The 21,456-nt window shown below is 36.5% G+C and overlaps 1 protein-coding gene across 12 annotated transcripts in view; it reads left to right on the top strand.

Moving 5' to 3' along the window:
- CASK (calcium/calmodulin dependent serine protein kinase) overlaps nucleotides 1-21,456 on the top strand; it is a 350,654-nt gene that overhangs the window by 255,400 nt on the left and 73,798 nt on the right. For 8 of the 12 annotated variants that reach the window (XM_038587210.1, XM_038587220.1, XM_038587216.1 and 5 more), the window contains exons 10-12: nucleotides 2,351-2,450; nucleotides 5,855-5,872; nucleotides 14,594-14,715. In XM_038587210.1, coding sequence (XP_038443138.1) covers nucleotides 2,351-2,450; nucleotides 5,855-5,872; nucleotides 14,594-14,715 — 240 coding nt within the window. The remainder of the gene's footprint in view (nucleotides 1-2,350; nucleotides 2,451-5,854; nucleotides 5,873-14,593; nucleotides 14,716-21,456) is intronic. The other 4 variants (XM_038587212.1, XM_038587221.1, XM_038587214.1 and 1 more) reach the window with 1 other exon arrangement.

The following is a 21,456-nucleotide window of genomic DNA, read 5'->3' as shown; positions in this document are numbered from 1 at the left end:
TCACATGCAAAATGAGTCTTAGAATGAATCATCCCCTAAGGTTATGATTCTATAAATCTATAAACTGTTTTAGAACCATTTTGCTGTTTTACATAAGAGCTTTGCATTGAATATTCAAACTGCATGTAGTCACTGAGTTTAGAGAACTAAAGAAAACTGCTAACCATAAGACAGATAAATTAGGAACTTGCTACTATTGTTTTAAAAGAATTTACCTCTCTCAAGGCTCTTTTAAATAGTGCTTTCCTGGCATAAGTATTTCTAGATCTTTGATCATAGTAGTAGCTAGAACAGGCCCTGAAACGTAAACCCAACATATTAAGAAATTCAGCTGAACTTTATTTGAAAATAAAAATAAAGCATCATTAAAATTTAGTTTCAGTGTGTGGGAAACTTTTGATATATAAAAATTACATTCCCACCCAGCTTTTAGGGAACATGTGTATATGTAAAATGAAATAAGCTTCTACTATAGAAAGAAGAACTTAACATTCATTGCTATTTTTTCATCATGGTAGGTGGCTATAAAATTCTGCGTAAGGGCCTCTCATGCATTAACCCTAGACTTTCAGAAATCTAAGAAGTTGGGATACCTGGCTGGCTCAGTCGGAAGAACATGTGACTTTTAGTCTTGGGGTTGTGAATTCAAGTCCCATGTTGGAGGGGCACAAGTGGCTCAGTGGTTGAGGCCTGAGGCCTTTGGCTCAGGTTATGATCCCGAGGTCCTGGGATTGAGTCCTGTATCAGGCTTCCCGCAGGGAGCCTGCTTCTCCCTCTGCCTATGTCTCTTCCTCTCTCTCTGTGTCTCTCATGAATAAATAAATAAAATCTTTTAAAAAAAGGAAATCTAAAAAGTTGCCTGGAATAATATCACCAAGATCACTTCTCTGTATTTTTGCCCTTCCCTTTCTGCATTCAGTTCAGTTCATTTCAATGTATATTTGTAGAAAGAAACCCTAGTATGCCCCCCCAAAAAAATGAACCTTGTGGAAACATGTTTCTACTAACGTTTGTATATATTTAATAAACACCTAAATGCCTACACACATAAAAAATTTATCTTTCCCCTCTCCCTCTCTCCCTCTCTAAAAAAAGGAGGGAGAGTGCCACCTGGGTGGCTCAGTTGGTTAAGTATCTGACTCTTCATCTCTGCTCAGGTCATGATTTCACAGTTGTGAGACTGAGCCCTACGTTGGGCTTTACACTAGATATGGAGCCTGCTTAAGATTCTCTCTGCCCCTCTCCTTCCCTTAAAAAAATGTCATTCTTTTCAGAAAAATCCACGAGTTCAATATTTAAAATTTAGACTTCGACTACTTAAGTGACTTGATACTTAAACTACCTAAATGAGCAATTCTACTTAGATCAGCAAAAGGCTGTACTCATGTTCTGGCTATATGTTAGTAAGCCTAGGGATGGTTTGCACTTACAAAATGCTTTACAGTTCGCAAAGCACTTTCATATACATTATGACTTTCAGCAGTCCTATTAGGTATGTTATGTCAGTTTTAATATGTTCACATCACAGCCGAGAAAGACCTCAAAAGGTTAAAGGTTCAACTCAAGTAATATCAGGCAGCAGGTAAATGGCAGCACCAAGGAACATACCCAGGTATTCTGACCCATGGCCAGCAGACTCACAGAATTGAACATTGTCACAAAATAACTTGTATTGCTCTTCTTGTTACTGAAACAGTGTTTGACATCTTTGCACCCAGCAGTCTGAAAGGGTGTCATGCACTCGATATGACAGTAATTCTCAGCTAGGAATCAAGGGAAACTATGTGTGCTGTTTTAAAGAATCACTTGTAGTTGGTTCTACTGTGCGGCCTGACTTGAGAATTACTGTACTATAATAACACGTGGTCATTGTTAACAGAAAGAGAGGGAGGAAAATGTTTAAAAAAGAAAAATGACTCATTCCTACTTCCAGAGATAATGCTGTTAACATCTTGGTATATGTTCAATCTTTTATATTTGTATTAATCTCTTTTTTTCCAAAAATGAGATCATACTATTGATTGCTTTAAAACCTTTTTTTATGTCATTCACAAGCATCTTTCTGTTTTATTAGACATCCTTCAGCATCATTTCATAGTGACTGCAAAATATTCCATTTTGTGGTACATGATTGAGTTCAAGATCTAAGTGGTTTCGTGTACTTTCCCAGTCCCCAACAGCATTCCACTTTTATATGCATATGTGATTAATTTGAAGGAATCCGAAATCATTTAAAAGCTACCCCTCTTCTAGCTTTCGTCTCCTATAGGTTTCGCTTTCTGAATACTCAAGTTTGTTGAACTTTTTTACATTTGTCTGTTTTAATATTTTTTCCGTCTTTTTGTTTTAGGGTGCAGTACTCGCAGCTGTGTCAAGTCACAAATTCAACTCATTCTATGGGGATCCCCCTGAAGAGTTGCCGGATTTCTCCGAAGACCCTACCTCCTCAGGTAATTGGACCATTCGTTCATTTACCAGTGTGACTTATTTGGTGTCTACATCCTTTCTCTTCCATTGTGAATAAACTTGTCCTGTGAATCTAGTCAGTTCCCCCAAGGAATTCTAAGGAAGTTTGTCAGCAACCAAATCCCATCCACGTGTGTCTGGTTCCTTTTCATTTTACTACTGAAGTTGCCTTCCCCTCCTGCTCCAAAACCAACATTTTACTTTTTTCTTTTTACCTCAGAAACACTTCTTCCCCCTTCCCCACTCCAGACCCAACATTGGACTTCATCTAGTCCAACATTTTGGTCAGTCTTTTGGGATCTTTCTGATTACCTTATGCCCCAACAAAAAATTTCTGATGTGAGATTTTCCCAATGTCAACCATAGCAGATCAGTCTTTGGGACAATAGTGCTCTTAATTTTATCTTTCAATGTAAACTGTCTTGTGAGTTCTCTCTCAAAATAATTTACAAGCTCTTCTCTTTCTATAAAGTCTGTACCACATGTGTACAAGTCTTCAGGGGAGAACAACACAGAAGAGTTACTTATTTGGATGAAATGTATATAGGTACTCCTGAAAAAAAAAAAAAACCACCAGTGTTCATAAAATTGTTTTAAAGAATGCTCAGAAAAAAAAAAAAAAGAATGCTCAGATTTCCAGTTTTTATAGGGAGGTATTCTCAAGGATCATTTAGTAAAAATACACAGTATCCCTTTATATGTCTATGTAAATGCATGTATGTGTCTGTTATACTCTTTAAATTTCATTTACATATGTATTTACATCTGAATCACATGTCCTCTGCCCTCAGCTTTTCTTCCTTCTCACACTAGAATCATTCTGTTTTTGCCATGTGGTCGACTTTGTGCTGTTGGTTTGATTTTTTTTTTTTGTACTTTTGGGCTTGCTCATTCATCATCCATGTATTACCATCAGACTCAAGGCCCAGCCAGCGCCCTTCCTAAAGCATGAGTTGTTCGTCCTTCACTATTAGCAATACAGGAAGAATGGATGTGCTAATGCTTCTTTCCTGTTGGAACTACTAGCATTTGTCAGTGTTTGTGCTTCTTCCTTCCCTCTGTTTCTCCACTCATGTGCACAAACATTAACATACACAGTTTCTTACCAGTTGGTATGTGCTTATTACACCTTGTGGAAGAGGATCCAGTTTTCCTATTCCAGCAGCTATGCAGTTCGGCATTTTGACCTTTACCAACTGGGATGTGAATCTTCCTCTTTTGAGTGAAGGTGATTTCCAAAAACATTCAGAAATGGAAATCTTAGAAGAGAGACTCTGAAGAGAAGGTCTTGCTGGTTTTCTCTTGCACTGACTTTGTGATTATCCAGAGCCCTTACCACACGAAAAGCAAAGTAGTTGTTGTGTTTATAGGTATGTTCCCCCATGCTCCCTGTTGTTTCATGTCTGTCTTTTTCTCTTCCAGTCCATTTTGTTCCCTCCAGCTGCAGGATTTGGGTTGGTGTTAGCTCAGACCTCTCTCTTCTTTCCTCATGCTCCATTTACAGTAGACCCACCTGGGGGGAGTGGTTTTATGTTGTACTGTTGACTATATGATACAGCCACAAATTTGGAATATACTGAGAGATTTTAGGTCAAGATCTAATACCATTTTCATCCTTAGAATCGGAACTGGAGAGCCTGTGGTCCTTGCAATAGCTTCACAGATCTAATCGTTAGTGTTAACCCCTTAATAGGTACCTCAGCCTAGCAAGAGTTTAATGTGCTCCTCACTATTCCCTTCTGTTAAAGAGGCAGATTTTTCTTTTAAGGAAAGGAACTGTCTACAGTTAGAGACATGCTTATTTTCTGTTAAATACATTTTTATTGCCCAGTTTTTTGTTTTCAGTACAATCTATCAATGATATGGTTGAAATAGTTTCTCATTACAGCATTTGCTTTTTAAACAAAAAAGAAATCTCCCACACTGTCTTGTGGGTAGCCTGCAAGCTTTCAAATTAGTTGTTCACAATTTCACATTCCTTTTTGCTTCCCTTTCCTGTAGTCACATCTTCTTTTTCCTAAACTTCTGGATCTTAATGATCTTGTAAGCAGTCTATATCTTCCATTTGACATGCAAATGTCTGTCTCTAAAATATTTTAAATAGCAGGCTGCTAGGAATAAAAGACAAAAGAACCATTATGCAGTGTATGTGTCTGATCACCTCCCCTAAGTGAAAAGGAGATTTTTTTTATGTATTTAGAAATCAAAGACAAAGGAACATTTCAAAGAAAATTCTAATATTTTTGTAACTTTCACACAGCTATCAAGAATTATTCATATGTCCCTAAAATTAATTTTTACTACTAAATCATTTAAAGGGAGGCATTGTACTGTTTTATCGCCTTATTTATGAAATAGCTCTCTACCAGCAAACTTCCTTTTCTGCAACCAACAGTTGGTTGTCTGCTTGGTTGCAGAAAGCCTATTATATGTTTTGTCTGGACTCACATAAGAGCTGTACACTTTCATAAATTAACACATCTATATTTTCACTTCATCTTTTTTAATGTTTCTATTTTCAAGCCTAAATTCTTATCCATTTAATTCTAACCCTTAAATTCTGCTTCATTTATTTTAAGTTCTAACATAACCTTTCCACTCTCTTTCTGTTTAAATCGCATGGGTTTGTTTTACAGTACAAAACACAAAGCACCTTTCAGCATTACCTGAAAGTTCTTGCAAGCCCATGGGAAAAAAGAGAAAAATGATCAGCAAGCATGTGTTTGTAGGGTGGGAGTGAGGGAGCAGGGAAAGAGGGGTTAGAGAGAGAATAGTGTAAGGTCACCAGCTGTTGTTTCTTGAGAAGTCAGTTTTTCATCTTTAGATAATGCCTGTTCTATTCTTTCTATGAAATAATGATAAGTAGGTAGTTTTCTTTAATGACCTTGCTTGACAAAATTAAAATCCTGCCCCCAAAATTCTATTTAAAACCACAATTTAAAAACAAACTTAAAATCAACACATTTGCCAATCTGTCATCTAAAGAGTAACATGTTTGGGTATGCTATTTACATTGTAAAACAATTTTATATAAAAGATTTTTTCTGTTTTGATTATCAAACTTAGTCCATTATACGTACATTCACTAGAATTTGTCGAGTTTAATTGTATGATGAACCATGTATCATTCTTTTGTTACTTAGTAATCCAAAGTAGAAATATTCTTTTGCCATATTTCAAATCAAATAAATTGGAATCTGAACCCAGGGTTTTAAGGGCTGAAATCCTTAACAGTCCCAGGGAATGTGCTCATAGAACATGAGGATTCACCTTGGACTCAGCTCAGGGACCGTGCTTCTTGTGGCTCATCTATTGGGCCCAGCTTGATAACCTGCTTGCTCTAAAATCATACTGTTTGTTGTTTGTCCATATGCTGCCTTCCTACTAGGACTTCTAGCAGCAGAAAGTAGGTATCCCTTTGTTTTCCTCTAAGCTTTCTCTTTTATGCAAAAGTGTTTGGCTTTGCATGATTCATAAGCAGCTTGACCTTTTCCTTGGCTGTTTGTGTTTAGATGTTCGATTATGAATTTTAACACTGCCTGACCATAAAGTCAAAACGTGGGTGTGTTGATTTCCTGAGGCGTTGTCCTACAAATACTACTGACTTCTCATTTTCCTCAGAGGGAGATAGGCAGTGTTAAAATTTCAACTGCACTTAATATTATCTCACATCTGAATTTCAAGCACAAATACATTAATTTGGGGGAAAGGGTAACATTTTGTTTTATAGCTCGCTTTCAAGAAAACTTTCAGGGTAAGTGAATTTTCCTTTGATGATTACATAATCTATAAGCAGGTTTTATTACTCCCTATTACTGACTGAATTTTTAATTATCTGGAGCTGTGAAATAAACTCCTGAATTCATGTGTCTCAGCAACTTTTACCGTCAGACCATTTATAAAGAAAAATACAATTGCTAGATTTTAATTACAAAAGGACATGATTTGATTATGTGACATTAAAGTAAAAAGTATGTAAAAGATTAGATACACACAAATGAGTACAAGTAAAACTAACACAATCTGAACAAGATGGATGGATTGTATCAATGTTAGTATTCTGTGCATGATATTATACTATAGTTCTGTACAATGTTACCAGTGGGGAAACTGAGCAAAGTATACAAGGAATCTCTGTATTATTTCTTACAATTGCATATGAATCTACAATTATTTCAACAATTTCAATTAAGACAGTAGAATAAATCTTTCGCTCTGCATTGTGCTTCCTGGGGGGAAGTATATAAGAGACAATGAAAAATAAGAAAATCTGAATGCTAGTAATTGATTACATTCTCACATTCTCTTGCATTTTTTACTTATAACTCCAACTGTAGCTGATTTAATATGAACATTATACAGTATGTTTGTTAACTGTCTTTTGCTGTGTATTGAATTACTTCAAAGCAGGATTCATCCTCTCAGTTTCTTTGGGTCAGGAATCTGGGTGTGGTTAAGCTGTGTGCCTCTAGCTTCAGATCTCCCATGAGACTACAGTCAAGCAATCATCTGGGGCTGCAGTCTCATCTGAAGGCCCAACTGTGTGGGGGTGGGAGGTGGGGAGGAATCCTCTTTCAAACTCATTGTCATGGTTGTTGACAGGCTTCAGTTCCTTACTAGCTATTGAGCCTCTCCATAGAGCTGCTAATGACATAGAAGTTTGTTTCCCCCAGTTTAAATGATCAAAGAGGAAGGGCAAAAGTAAGAGTGCCCTACACAAGAGCCATTTTATAACCTCATCTTGGGAGTGACATCCTATCATTTCTCCCCTATTCTCTTCAGTACAAGTGAGTTAATAAGTCCAGGCCACCCTCCAGGAAAGGGATTTAATTATACAAGAGTGTAAATACCAGGAGACACGGGTCTTGGAGGCCATCATAGAGGCTGTCCAGCACAAGTTAATGACATTAAAATATGAGACACTTCTCATTTGTACGTGCTTTTGTTTCTCCAGATTTAGCACATTTCTTTTTTTTTTAAGTAGACCTATCATGTCATTTGGAAATGAAAGCATCTTAGAGGTATCAAGTAATGTTTTTCTTTAGTTGTAAAGTTTTATATGAATGGGCACTTAACCAGGAGAATGTTAAAGTACTTTGACAAATTTGTGCCCAACGATGCTGCTGTTTGAGAACAGACCATTTTAACAAGCATAATGACATTAGAATTACAGCATATGTACTCTGACAGAATCCATTTGCAGAGTTTATTACTTCTTTTAACCAATACTGAATTTTGAGGTGTCTGCGTGATATACATGAAGAATCTAAAGGATTTATCACCATGTGTGAGTTTTTGTAGCTTGAATTGGATATAGCACAAATGCTTAAGTCCAAAATACAATTTCCATTACAGAATTCACTATTGCTTATAACTTGATTGTTAACCAGCATTTCTTTGTACAGTGGGAATAGAAGCTGTTGTACAGCAAGGAGGGGGAAGGGGAAACATTTGACTGCAAAAGTACAAGAGGGAACTTTTTTGGAGAGATGAAAATGTACATTTAGATTGGTGAATTTTAATTTAATAAATTATATTTTAGTAAGCAGATTTTTTTAAACACTGTGCTTACAGGGGGGCTTTGAGTGGATGATACGAATGTGTGTGTAATGGATTCAGTGTTGTATAAATGGGATTGCTAATACAACAGGAAAGAAGCTATCACTAACTCTTTAGAAAAAAAGCTTAACTAGATTCAGATGCTGAATTTGGTCAGTGATACTGGGTTTTATAGCTATACATATAATTTTTAAATACACACAGATTTTTGTTACTGAAATAACTGCATATATGTGTGTATACAGTTATCAGATGTATGTAGTATATATATTTATCAAAATTCTTTAAGATTTATATATTTCAAAAAAAAAAAAAGGTTTATATATTTCACTCTTTGTAAATTTTACCTAAGACCGAAAAAGAAGTATTAAAATCTATGCTAAAGTGTTAAGGAGTGCAGTGTAGCAGTGTTGACCACTCTGCTGCTCATTTTGAAATGAATGAAAAATAACATGAATTGATGGGTAGATGTGTAATAAAGTAAATATCACAAGTTGCTGACAATTATGGAATCTAGGTGATGAAGTACAATTCTTTGAACTTACTATATGTTTGAAATTTTTCATAGTAAAACATAGGGAGAAATAGTTAAAGACAGAGTCAGGCCACTTCAAGACTGAGAATTTTTAGCATAGACATTCTATTTATTTTTCTGTTTTCCTTTCAGGTTATTTCTACTCAGTCAACTTTTTTATGAGACTTTTCCACTCTTGTAATGAAATTCTTCTGGACTCAAAAGTTTTCAATGACCTTAAAAGCACATTCCTCTTTAAAGAAGTAGACTCAGAAAGCATTTTTAAAACAGACAAGTTTATGCTTTTTTATTATTATTTCATAATAGTAGCAAAAAAAACTTTTGAGAAACTTGTTTGTATGGTGAGATTGTTAGAAAAAGCAGAAATGGGGATCCCTGGGTGGCGCAGCAGTTTGGCGCCTGCCTTTGGCCCAGGGCGTGATCCTGGAGACCCGGGATCGAATCCCACATCGGGCTCCCGGTGCATGGAGCCTGCTTCTCCCTCTGCCTATGTCTCTGCCTCTCTCTCTCTCTCTCTCTCTCTCTCTCTCTGTGACTATCATAAATAAATAAAAAAAAAATTTAAAAAAAAAAGCAGAAATGTTCACAGTTAAAGTATATGATTATCAACCTAATTTTTAGATACAAACCTAATTGCCAAATGAATTGTGCAGAGATTAAAATAAAATACTATCCTGAAGGTAGGACTTGGTTACTTTCTAATAAGTTTATCATTGTGAAAGTTTGGACGAAGGCCTATGAAAATAAACCTTATATGGGAAATAAAATTGAGATTAAAGAGAGGATAGAAATTGGATATCTTCTCATTACCAAATGCAAATTATTCAGATGTGTTGCTGAGGGTGAAACATGGTTTAAGTAGGAGCCGGTCTATAGTAGGACTCAGTATTACAGACTTGACTCTGGGGACTTGCTCTTCTGCTCACTGCTGCAGTCCCAGGGTCATTTGACCCAGTTGAGCCTACAACTTTCCAAGTATAAAAACACATGCCTACAGGACAGGGTTTTTGTGGAATCACATAAGGTAATGAGTGTAAAAGCACTTTGGAAGTTATAAACCATTATACAAATATAAGTATCAAAATAATTTTATTATGACTTTAAGGAATCAGCACTGTAAAATAAGCTGTTTTCTGTGGTTAAGTATTACATTATAATTCTTCAGAATTTACTCAGAAAAAAATTGTTTTAATCAAACACATTTCATTGTGTCTTTTTTGCACAAAGCCCTCTAACAAAATGCAGCCTGGAATACAAAAGTGAGTAAAATACCTACAGTCCTGCCCTTAAACAGATTGCCCTCCAAGGTGAACTCACTGCTATTGATTGATTGATTGATTGATTATTTTTATTCAAGGCAGTTACAACTTTATTCAAAGGCTTTATAGGAAAAAAAACTCTTTTCAGTTTTTGAGAAAAGTGAATAGTTCTTTCAGATATGACAGTATTAATCCACAAAATAAAGAGTAATAGCAGTTAAGAGCTTCTGCGTGTATGTGTATGCGTGTGTACATACACTGTGCTGTGTTATGTCATGTTGTCTTCATTATTACTACAGCCTCAGTATTTAAAACAAATAGCAAAGGAAGAGGCCCAGAAGTGTCTTTGTGTACATTTATATTTATAATGAATGGGAAAATGGTAGGACTTTTAGATGGGCATGGCACTGAACTGCAGGAATCAATTATATAGATATATCAGACAAAGAATGTGGTTCTGCTGGTCATACCCAAAGAAAGAAAGAACAGAACTAGAAGTGGGAATGGGGCAGTGGTCAATGGAAGGTGTGAAAATGATCAAGGGTAAAGAAAGATTTTGAGGTTAGACCAAAACTATGTATTTATTCAATGTAAAAGATAAAGGAGAAATGGAATAAAAACTGTAATTTTCCTACCTAATTTCAGAAATGTAAAATTTGTGGCACTTTTCAGAAACTGAAATAGGCAGCCTGAGGACAGCTATTGAAATGCTTCCCTTCATGATTGAAAACCCACCAAGTTAACCACATTTGGGTACAAGATAAGACTATAAATCAGTTCAGAAAAGGTAACAAGGTAAATAGACCTGTTGACCTGATGGGTCTTGCATGCTGGAAACACAGGCTAGCAGATGCCTTTGTACTTTCCAGCAAGCCATCCACTGCATCTGTCAGAGCAGATTAGACCCCACGTGGAGGTGTTGAATGTATTATTTACATCAGGGTATAGTATGCCTGCTTAACATATTAGCCTGAGATCCCCTTCCTCAAGGTCAGGAATCATACCTGTTTTCTCAGAAGCCCCTGCCTAGCACCTGGCAAAAAGCAAGAATGTTCAATAAATATTTTGGTTATTGTCTGACCTAATGGGGAGTCAGGTTCTTTTCTAACCTCCATATCCATGTGTAAACCACATGTCGCTTCTTGCTGATGTTTCTCCTATGTTTCTTAGTACAGCCAAATCATGTAGTAAGGCAAAGCATAGACTTCAGAGCCAGACACACTGGGGTTGAGTCTTGGCTCTACCACTTCTGGCTATGACCTTCCTTGACTTCTCTGAACCACAGTTCCCTATCTAGAAGGGTCTGATAGTGTATCTGCCTTACTGCATTGTCTTGAGGATATGCATGGCCCATAATAAACACTCAAGAATTGGGAGCCCATGTTAGTATTATTATGTTTCTTTAGAACTTAATTAATTCAATACATAGTTTGTGGGTGTTCTAAAATGAATCAAATATGGACATGCCTTAAGGACCTCACAGCACAGAAGAGTGAACAAGTACACATGTAGGGTAACCTGTGGGGTATGCTGAGGGTACAGGAATTATGTGGAGCTCTGGGAGTTCACAGACCAACAAGTGAAACAGCCCTGGTCTGGTACAGCCAGAATTGTTTCTCAGTGGTTAGACTTGCCATCTTGGTATTCACTAGATACAAGATGGTTTTATTTTCATCTTTCATAAACTGCCCTCTAGATTATGTATCTGCATAAGCCATGCCGGTAGAGATGGTAGAAACAAGGTAAGATTCCACTAAGATAACTGAATGAAAATGATAATTAGGTTTCTGTGGTATCAGTTGAATTTTTTTAACATACAAAAAACATTTCATTGATATTTCTGTTATTGTAGTTTTGTAAGTCCAGAAGTTGAGAACTGGCTTTAGTAACTTTATAAACCTGCTATCCTTTAACTCTGCTGTTGAGGATGTGCTGGGGCCAGGGGTTCAGTGAGACATTTGGAACTAATTTCTTCACATCTCTTCTTTTACAAGGCTTTCAGTAAGGGATGATGAGAGAGCTGACTTTGAACTAATTTCCAGTTTTTTTTCCGACTCAGAACACAGTAAAAGTCACAAGAAGAGCAGGCAGAGGGAAATGGGTTCAGTTAATACCTTTTCAGGAACAGCAAGGGAAAGGAGGACTGACTTCTGCCTTATACCTTTTTTGTTAATCCTACTTAGTATCCACTTAATATTTTCAGTGAAAGAATGCCAAGAGACTGGTGGGCATAATTCAAAATTTGTAAGTACCCCCAGTCCCTTCAACAGATGAATGGTCAAACTTTGGTACATCCATGCAATGGAATACTACCCAACAATAAAAAGGATTAAACCATTGATACACACAACAATCTGGATGACTCTCCAGAATTATGCTGTGTTAAAAAACCCAATCACAAAAGATTACATACTGGATGGTTTCATTAGTATAGCATCCTTGAAATGACAGACTTCTAGAAATGGAGAACAGATTAGTAGTTGCTAGGGGTTAGGAGGGGATAGGGTAGGAGGAAATGAGGATGACTATAGAAGGGCCAAATGAGGGATCCTTGTGCTGATGGAAATATTCTGTAGCTTGCCTGTGTCAATGTCAGTATCCCAGTTGTGACATCACATCAGTTTTGCAAGATGTTGCCATTGAAGGGAACTGGGTAAAGGGTACATGAGATCTCTCTGTATTATTTCTTACAACTGCTTGTAAATCTACAATTATCTCCAAAAATCAAATTTGTAATAAAAAAAATAGCCACAGTACTATTTCCATGTGGATAACCACTTGATTTGTGCCTTACACCGGGAATCATTAACATATTTAAACTTTACTGCAAAAAGCAGTTGCTTATATAGCAACTTTTTTTCTATTGTAGAAAACTTGGAACATACAGACAAGAACAGAATGAAGTATAAATAGGAAAGTAAAGATCACTGCTGTTATGCTTTTGAAGTATTTCATTCTGGTTTTTTTTCTGAGTTTGTATATGTATTTTTCTACAGTCGTAATTGGGAATATACAGTTCATATGGTTTTACATTCTGCTTTCTTGAATTTTATATCATGAAGATATCTTTATGTCATTAAAATTCTTCAGAAGTAATTTCCAATTGGCTATACATTCCATGATATGGATGTTCTGTACTTTATTTAATCTTTCTCTAATTATTTGTTATTTTCCCTCATTTTATATGATAAATATCCTCATACATAAATCTTTTTTTGCATTTCCTATTTTTTCCCTAACGTAGGTTTTTGTAAATGAAATTACTGAATCAAAGTACAAGAGCATCTTTAAGGCTCTTTGATACATGTTACCAGATTGCGTTCTGGGAAAGTGATACTCATTTACATTCTCACCAGTAAGTGCATGCAATTGGATGAGGTCCAAGACCAGAAGTAATTAGAAACAGTGTAGAGTTCCAGAACAGAAAGATTCAAGATTTTTATCATTATCTAAAGCAGAATTTCTGAACCTCAGCACTATTAACATTTTGAGCTGCATAATTTTTTCTTTTAAAAGGCTGTCCTGAGCATTGTAGGATGTTTAATAGCATCCCAGGCCTTCCACACTAGATGATAATAATACAAACCATCACACCACAACCACCAACAGAAATGTCTCCAGACTGCCAGATGTCCCCTTAGGGGGCAGAATCACCACTGGTTGAAAACTACTGATCCAAGACTTAAATGTACAGTGAGGCACTTACTGTTAGCATTTCACAAACACTAGTGTTCTGAAGCCTAGCCTCTTTGGATTCTTTCTCTAGAGTATATATGTGAACATTCTTTCTCTAGAGTATATATGTGAACATTTCTCTAGAGTATGTAAAATAGGCTAATCATTTCTTTACAGATGTGTAAGTGACTTTATTACTCCCCAGTATATAGCTTGCCTTACTGATACCTCTCTGGATTCCTGGTTAAAAGACAAAATTTAAAGAAAGTGATTGCACTACCATTTCCTTTGCCCTGCAAAAATTATTTGCCCTAATATTTAATATGGTATTTGAAAGTGTCAATATGCTCAGCCTGTGTCTTTGTCTTTGAATAAAAAGGGCCCAACAGGTTGAGAACAATTTGATTCTCGACTTTGTAAAGGAAGGAGATTGAGTGCATTGGAATTTTTACTGACTTAAGTTTGAGCCTTAAAAATCCTAAGAAACTGGAACACCTGAATGGCCTAGTCGATTAAGTGTCTGACTCTTGATCTCAGCTCAGGTCTTAATCTCAGGGTCATGAGTTCAAGACCTGCGTTGGGCTCCATGCTGGATGTGGAGCCTACTTGTGGGGGGAATCCTAAGAAGCCTACTTTCCTCAGCAGGAGCACCCATTCTTCGAAGGTTTGGCCCTCAGATCTACAGCTGGCTTTACCTTTAGTTCTTGGTGAAATACACCTGTATGAAAGGCTCACCTGTGTTATTTCTGTAGTATTTTAAAACATCATGGGGTCATAGAAACGACACACTGTTCCTGATGTATAACTTGTTGCACCCAGATCTTCCAGTAGCTTGATTATAGTTGATTAATTTCCTTAATTCAAGTAAGACCAGCTTGAATGTACTTTGAAACATGAGAAGCACACAAATACATTGTCACAAGCAGAAACTAAAAATACTGTCATTAAAGTAATATGAAATTCACTTAAGTCTATCCAGTAAAGACATGAACCTTTGAAGTTCTGTTTGTCGGTCCATTGTTCTGAAGTGCAAGACTGAGGTTAGTTTGACATTGACTTTTTCTGTACTGGCTGTTTCTTTTCTGTTTGTTCCCCTTAGGAGCAGTCTCACAGGTGCTGGACAGCCTGGAAGAAATTCACGCACTTACAGACTGCAGTGAAAAGGACTTAGATTTTCTACACAGTGTTTTCCAGGATCAGCATCTCCACACACTACTAGATGTAAGTCTATCAGTCTGAGTTTTTTTAATTTATTTATTTTTAGCAAATTGAATATTTAGTTTACCTTTTTTACTTTACATGAGTTTCCAGACATCCATCATAACAGTCTGTTTACAGTCTCAAGTCTGAGATATGTAGGAAATCATCCATTATAGATTCATAACTGAAATAAAGTATATATAGCACAAATGCAATTCAACATAGCAAGTCACCATAAAAAGAATTATGTATGTATCTCTGTGTAAGTGTTTCTATTAGAAAATCCAGCTGTGATTACTTTTTGTTGCTCTAACCATGTTTTAAAACACCGTACCTGAAGCATGAGTATCAGAGAGAGAAAAGCAAATAAGATACTGTGCAATGAACACATTTCATAGTTAACAATGCTGGTTTTCATAGACTCAGTCTTCTTAACTATAAGAATATGTGCCATCATTAAATATGACAGACTCTACTGACAGCAGTTTGAGATACAAAGAAAAATCAGAAGCTAAGAGTTCACATCTGCCATTATTTCAGTCATATTCTAAGTAAAATACCTTTCTTAGGTAACTTGGTTGACTTGAGCAGTGAAAATTTTCTTAGTACATAGTAGTCTGCTAGTATATGTTAGTCTTTTTACAAGAAAACCATCCCTTTATAAGAGAATGTTATTTGTGTTGAGGTACCTAGGACTTTTTGGTGGTAACTCTCATAAATCCACCATAGGACACAAATTACACTAAAGCAATGTTCCACAGAATGTATTCTGTGGAACATTGCTCTGGGAGATAGTGACCGGCATTGCCATGGAGGAGGAAGGGAGTAGATCCTAAATGTATGGGTTAAATTACTTACTGACTAAATCAGTTAGGGAGATGCTACATTCTTTATTCTTCTATACAGATTCACAGTTGATATTAGCATATTACCAACTCTGAGATATCCCAGCAAAGAAACTGGATTGACTTTGATAGCATTTCTCAAACTCTAGGCACAGAACTTTATTCATAGTCCTCTCATGTTGGTGAGGACCAGTTTGGGAAAAGCTAAGCTAAGAGCATTGCATTACGTTTCAACTTCACACTATGCAGTTGTAGGTAACCTACAGTTGCCTCTTTCCAGAAATACAATCAAATCAAATTACTTATCAAATATTAAAAATTAGTTTGGCTTTTTTTATAGTGTCTGTATTAATCAGGCCTGACCAACTACTATAGCATTATATGCTATAAATCCTAAAATTTGAGTGACTTAAAAGAATAAACATTTGTTTCCTCCTCACATCACAGTCCTGTAGATTGGAGTGGGGGTGGGGGTGGGGTGGTTCTTCCACACAGTCATTCAGGGATCCAGGCCTCTTCCACTGGGTGGTTCTGCCATCTCCCAGGGTTTTGGAATCTTCCACTGCATCATTTGTACCCAGCAGCAGATGAACAAAATGGAGAATTTCGCAGAGCCATGGTTGGAAATAGACTATATCACCTTTGCCCATATTTCAATGGCAAGTACTAGTTACATGCCTACCTAGCTGCAAGAGAGCTAGGAAACGTAGTTTTAAAATGTGCTAAATGAAATAAGCCAGACAGGGAAATATAAATGCTGCATGATATCACTTACATGCAGATTCTTTAAAAAAAAAAAAAAAGTCAATCTCCTAGAAACCGTAGAATCATGGTTACCCTAGGCTAGAGGTATGGGAAAGGAGGAGAGGTTGGTAAAAGGGTATACAGGCTTTCACTTATATGCTGAGTAAGGTTTGAGGGTCTAATATATAACATAATGACTATAGTTGATAATACTGTATTATATAATGAAGTCTGCTAAGACAGTAAGTGTTGTCATGGAGTGCCTGGGTGGCTCAGTCTGTTGGGCATCCAACTCTTGGTTTCATCTCAGGTCATGATCTCAGGATAATGAGATCAAGCCCTGTGTCGGGCTCCATGCTATGTATGGAGTCTGCTTAAGATTCTCTCTCCTCCCTCTCTCTCTGCCGCCCCATATATGCACACATGCTCGCGCTCTCTCTCTCTCTCTCTCTCTCAAAAAAAAAAAAGAATAAAAAGGAACTTAAGTGTTCTTACCAAAAAAAAAGTTAAATATATGAGGTGAAGAATGTGTCAATAAACTTGTTTGTGGAGTCCTTTCACAGTATACACATTCATCAAATTCTCACGTTGTACACTTTAAATATATGACAATTATGTTTGTCAGTTGTGCTTTACTTAGAAGGATAAAAAATGAGTTTTCTCTTTATCTTACGTAATTTGAGGACATTTTCAGAGAAGTTTAATTTCAAATAACTGTTACTTTCCTCAGGCCTTTGAAATTCATTCTATTTTATGCAGAGTTCTTAACATTCCTTTGTCTTCTTTATTCATTGGCTAAATATCTATTGTTGTCTGTCTTTGCTTCATATAATGCAGAAGGTTTTTGCTGATGTGAATTTCCCACAAAAGTTCTCCCCTTTACTAAACTAGCAAGTGGGAAATTCGAAGGAAGCTGCAGCAGAGCATGGAGATCTGGTTTATGTCAGTGTAGTCAATGGTTATTAGGTCATTGCTAAGATCCACTGACCTTTTAGATCGGGAACAGAGTTAAAGTTTCAGACAAGCCCAAATTGGTTTTCACGGTTGTATTTTTTTGGCTAGTGTAACAAGGTATCTGTGCACACCCAGCTTGAGACTGCAGGGGAAATGCAAGAACATCTCTAGCTTCTACAAGGAGGGGCAGATACTCAGACGCAGACTGGACTTAGGAACTGAGCCAGGCCACCACTTATTGCCCAATGCTAAGCTCTTCAGACCTCACTGAAAACATGTGTTTTGAATAACTGCTCTGTTCTTGGGTCAACATTGTCGCAACTTCAGAAGAGATTCTTAGATTTTAGTCAAGAAAAACATGTTAAAGTTCTTTTGGATTCGTACAGATTATAAACGAAAAGTGTCTGCAGTATCAGCATCTGCCTTGTCAGTACATCTCAATTAGAAAAGGAGCAAGGGGACTGAGAAGGAGCTTTGCCCAGTAAAAAGACACCATGTCTGCAGAATTTTGCACATGAGTACTACACGTGAACCCCAGACACCCCCCCCTTTTCCTGCCACCGAGATGACCTGACTGTAAGGCCGTCCCTGGGCAGTGCTAGGTTGTGAAGACCCAAACTGACCCATCCTTCAAGGAAAAGCTTAATCATCATGAATGACCTAAGCTGTCATTAGAACATGCTCTCGTGATCTACAGCTCATAAATATAGTTCATTCAGCTCTTGTCTCAGAACTAACAGACTCCATTTCAATAATATAATCAATGAAGTATTCAGGTAGCTGCCAAATAGAGAAATCTAACCATTAAAACAATTTTTAAGACTTAAATACTTAGTAAAAAGGAACATGGTATGACCAACTCTGGTCAAAGTTTGAAAAGCTTTTTCTCAATTCATTTCTCTTCCTTCTAATGTTCCATAGTCCATGCTTAGATTGGAATCATTTTGTTTTACAGAATCAGCACTGGTTCTTTTTGTAAGGATTCCAAGTAGTGACACCTAGTAGCATCATTTTGTGGGCCATGGACTGATTGTCACTTAATCCCACTGAGCCATTTTATGAAATATCTATTATATTTAAATAATTCCTGTTCATTCAACAACACTCTAAACAGCTAGGTTTGAGGTCATCATTTTTAAACTGACAAAAAGAAACAGGATTAAGTTCCTATAGGAGACTAAGGATCATCTATTACTTTATGTTTTTCTAAGTCATGCCTTTAAAATAATCTAAAAATGCAAAGAAATATTATTAGAATTTGAAGGAAACAAAACATCTGGTGTGGAAAGAATATACATTAAAACAAAAGGAGAAATACTGTGGTTGCACTGAGAAGGGAAACGCTTTCTGATTTGAATTCTAGTAAAACACATCTCATTTAATCTGTAGTGAGAAATTAGAAAAAAAGAAACAGATCCAGAAATTTCTAAATGCTTGCTCCCCAACCAGTTCTACCTGGCACACATATGCCACTCCTCATTTTGTGGGGAGAAATAGAGGCATGATGAGGGGCCATGTTTGGTCCAGCTTGGTCCATATGTCTACTTTCATAAATTAAAAGCACTGGTGCAGAGATAGTATGTGCATAAAATATACAGTTCAACTTTAGTAAAATGCAGTTTGGCATGTGTATGAGTTTGCTGAGGCGGTCACAACGTGTCACAAACTGGGTGTCTTAAAATAATAGAATCCATTCTCATAGTTCGGGATGCCAGAAGTCCCAAATCAATGTGTCAGCACAGGCCATACTCACTCCAAAAGCTCCAAGGAAGACTCCTTCCATACCTGCTCCAGCTTCTGGTAGTTGCCTGCAATCTCTGTGGGTTCCTTGGTTTATAGATGCATCCTGCAAGTCTCAGCCCCCAACTTCACATGGTGTTTTTCTCTGTATGGGTGTGATTCTGTGTCTTTACACAGCCTTCTTATAAAGACACACCAGTCATTCAACTTAAGGCCTGCCCTAATCCAGTATGACCCCATCTTATTGACATCTATTACATCTTCAAAGACTCTATTTCCAAATAAGGTCACATTCTGAGGCTCCAGGAAGACATGAATTTTGAAGAGAGAATATTCAGCCCAGTACCAATAGATAACTGATTTTGCCCTGAATTGATTATTCAGGTATGAGAGTAAGTTACCCAAATTTAATACAAAATAATGAAATGTTACCCGGTCACTTGTTAAGCAAGCTTTCTTGGGAATTGGTGTTAAGGTGTACTTATGTCTTTTAATGATATTTTGAGTGAGTTCTGGGTTGCAGCTTGTATGCAATACATTGGATTGTCTGATGACAGATGCATTTTTGGACTAAAAAATCAAGAGAATATTTCAGTTATAAAGCATTTTGCAAATGTTATTTGGTGGTGATTCTTGGTCTTCTCAATATCTTGTAGAAATTTTCCTGTTACAGAATAAATGTTTACTTTGTAAGTCAACAGTGTTATAAAACATTGTTAAATGACGCATTTCTCTCTCTCTCTGCCAGACTTTGCCAACTAGCTTTAAACATTCACCCACCAATCTGTCATACCTCTAAACAGCTGTTAGCATTCGTTACACACTGCTGTTTACATAGTAAATGCGAAGCCCCACCTAATTATTTTTGTGAGAAGTCCTAAAATTGTTTAATTTGCGATTAGATTAATAAAGCAGAAAATCACTGCAGTAGCAACTTCACACTTTTTATATTGACTTATATGTAAATTTTTATTATAGGTTAACTGATATTAACTGATAATGATACTGCATTAGAAATAAATCATATATTGACTTATATTTAAATTCTTATTATAGGTTAACTGATATTAACTGATAATGATACTCCATTAGAAATAAATCAATGTCTGAAATCCTCCATATTTTGTACTACTGACATACTATAGTCTTTTACCGTTTAGGGAGAGAGGTTTTTTTTTATCCAGCACTGGAAAACTACAACTCTTGATTTACTATTTTGCTTTTTTGGAGATGATATTAAATTAGTAGTCCTATTTGGGAACAGCATATTTTTAGAACTCAGAAGTTTCCTAAAGGGGGAAAAATGGAACTTCTGCAATGATGTTTTCCAGCAATTTGGGGTTTGAGAAGTAAGTTGATAGACTGTTAGGTTTGGATGTTTAAATAGATTACCAGTCAGGAAATGCCAAAGCTAAATTTCCCATGAATTTGTAGTCCAGTTAAGTTAGGTTTCAATGTGTAGAATATTAAGGCCTGAGGATTTTCAGAAGCTGAATTACTGGGACCTTCTCAGCGTACCTTCTAGCCTTAAGCATGAGCTTCAGCAAATATGAAAAACCAGCTGGGTAGTGGGCCAGTGGCGTGACCTTTGTGCCACTTGCCTCCTAGGGCTGAAAACTGAAGTGCACTGCTGCTCACTGTGGATATAGGGGTCTCTCATTCCACTGATTCTAGCTGGATGGGCAAAAACTCCCCTCGCTATCAGCATACCCAAGTATTAGTGTCTGTGGAAAATTAGTACATGACACAAAATTCCTAGGGTAAAGAGAACCAGAAATAGTATATATCCTGAATATTTTCAAAGTATTTTTCTTCATTCTAAGAAAATATCAATAAATTTAGCAACCCCAAAAAAAGGCTACTAGGTATATGGCCATTCATTAAGCAGCAATAGAAAACAAATTTAGCCAGAAACAAAGTAAGGATTGTCTGCTCTTACCATTTCTATTCAATATTATGCTGGAGGTTCTGGCAAGTGCATTACAACATGAAAAACAAATTCAAGGTATGCAGGTAAGAAAGGAAGATGTAAAGCCATCTTCTCACAGAGATATATTCTAAGGAGTTGTTAGAAAAATCTATTAGAACTAATAGGCAAGTTTAGCAAGACTGTAGGATATAAGATCAATATACAAAAATTAACCATAATTTCTACATATGAGCAGCAAATCATATAAACATAAAATGAAGGAAATACAGTACCATTGAAAAGAATAAAATACTTAGTGAATTGAACAAAGGAAGCATAGGACTCATATACTAAAAACTACAAATACTGCTGAAAGTAAAGGTCTCAGTAAATGGAGAGAGATTGTGGGATTGGAAGACAGTATTGTTATGGGGACAGTTTTCCCTATATTGACCTATAGATTCAAGACAGTCCTTGTCAACATCTCAGCAGATTTTTTTTTAAGAAATTGACCAGCTGATCCTAAAATTTATATGGAAATGCCTAAACAATTTTGAAAAAAGAAGATCA

The sequence above is a fragment of the Canis lupus genome, chromosome X, assembly GCF_011100685.1.
Source record: "Canis lupus familiaris isolate Mischka breed German Shepherd chromosome X, alternate assembly UU_Cfam_GSD_1.0, whole genome shotgun sequence".
Lineage (NCBI taxonomy): Eukaryota > Metazoa > Chordata > Mammalia > Carnivora > Canidae > Canis > Canis lupus.
Note: the sequence above shows the minus strand (reverse complement) of the source record. Positions and strands in the feature narration are given on the sequence as shown.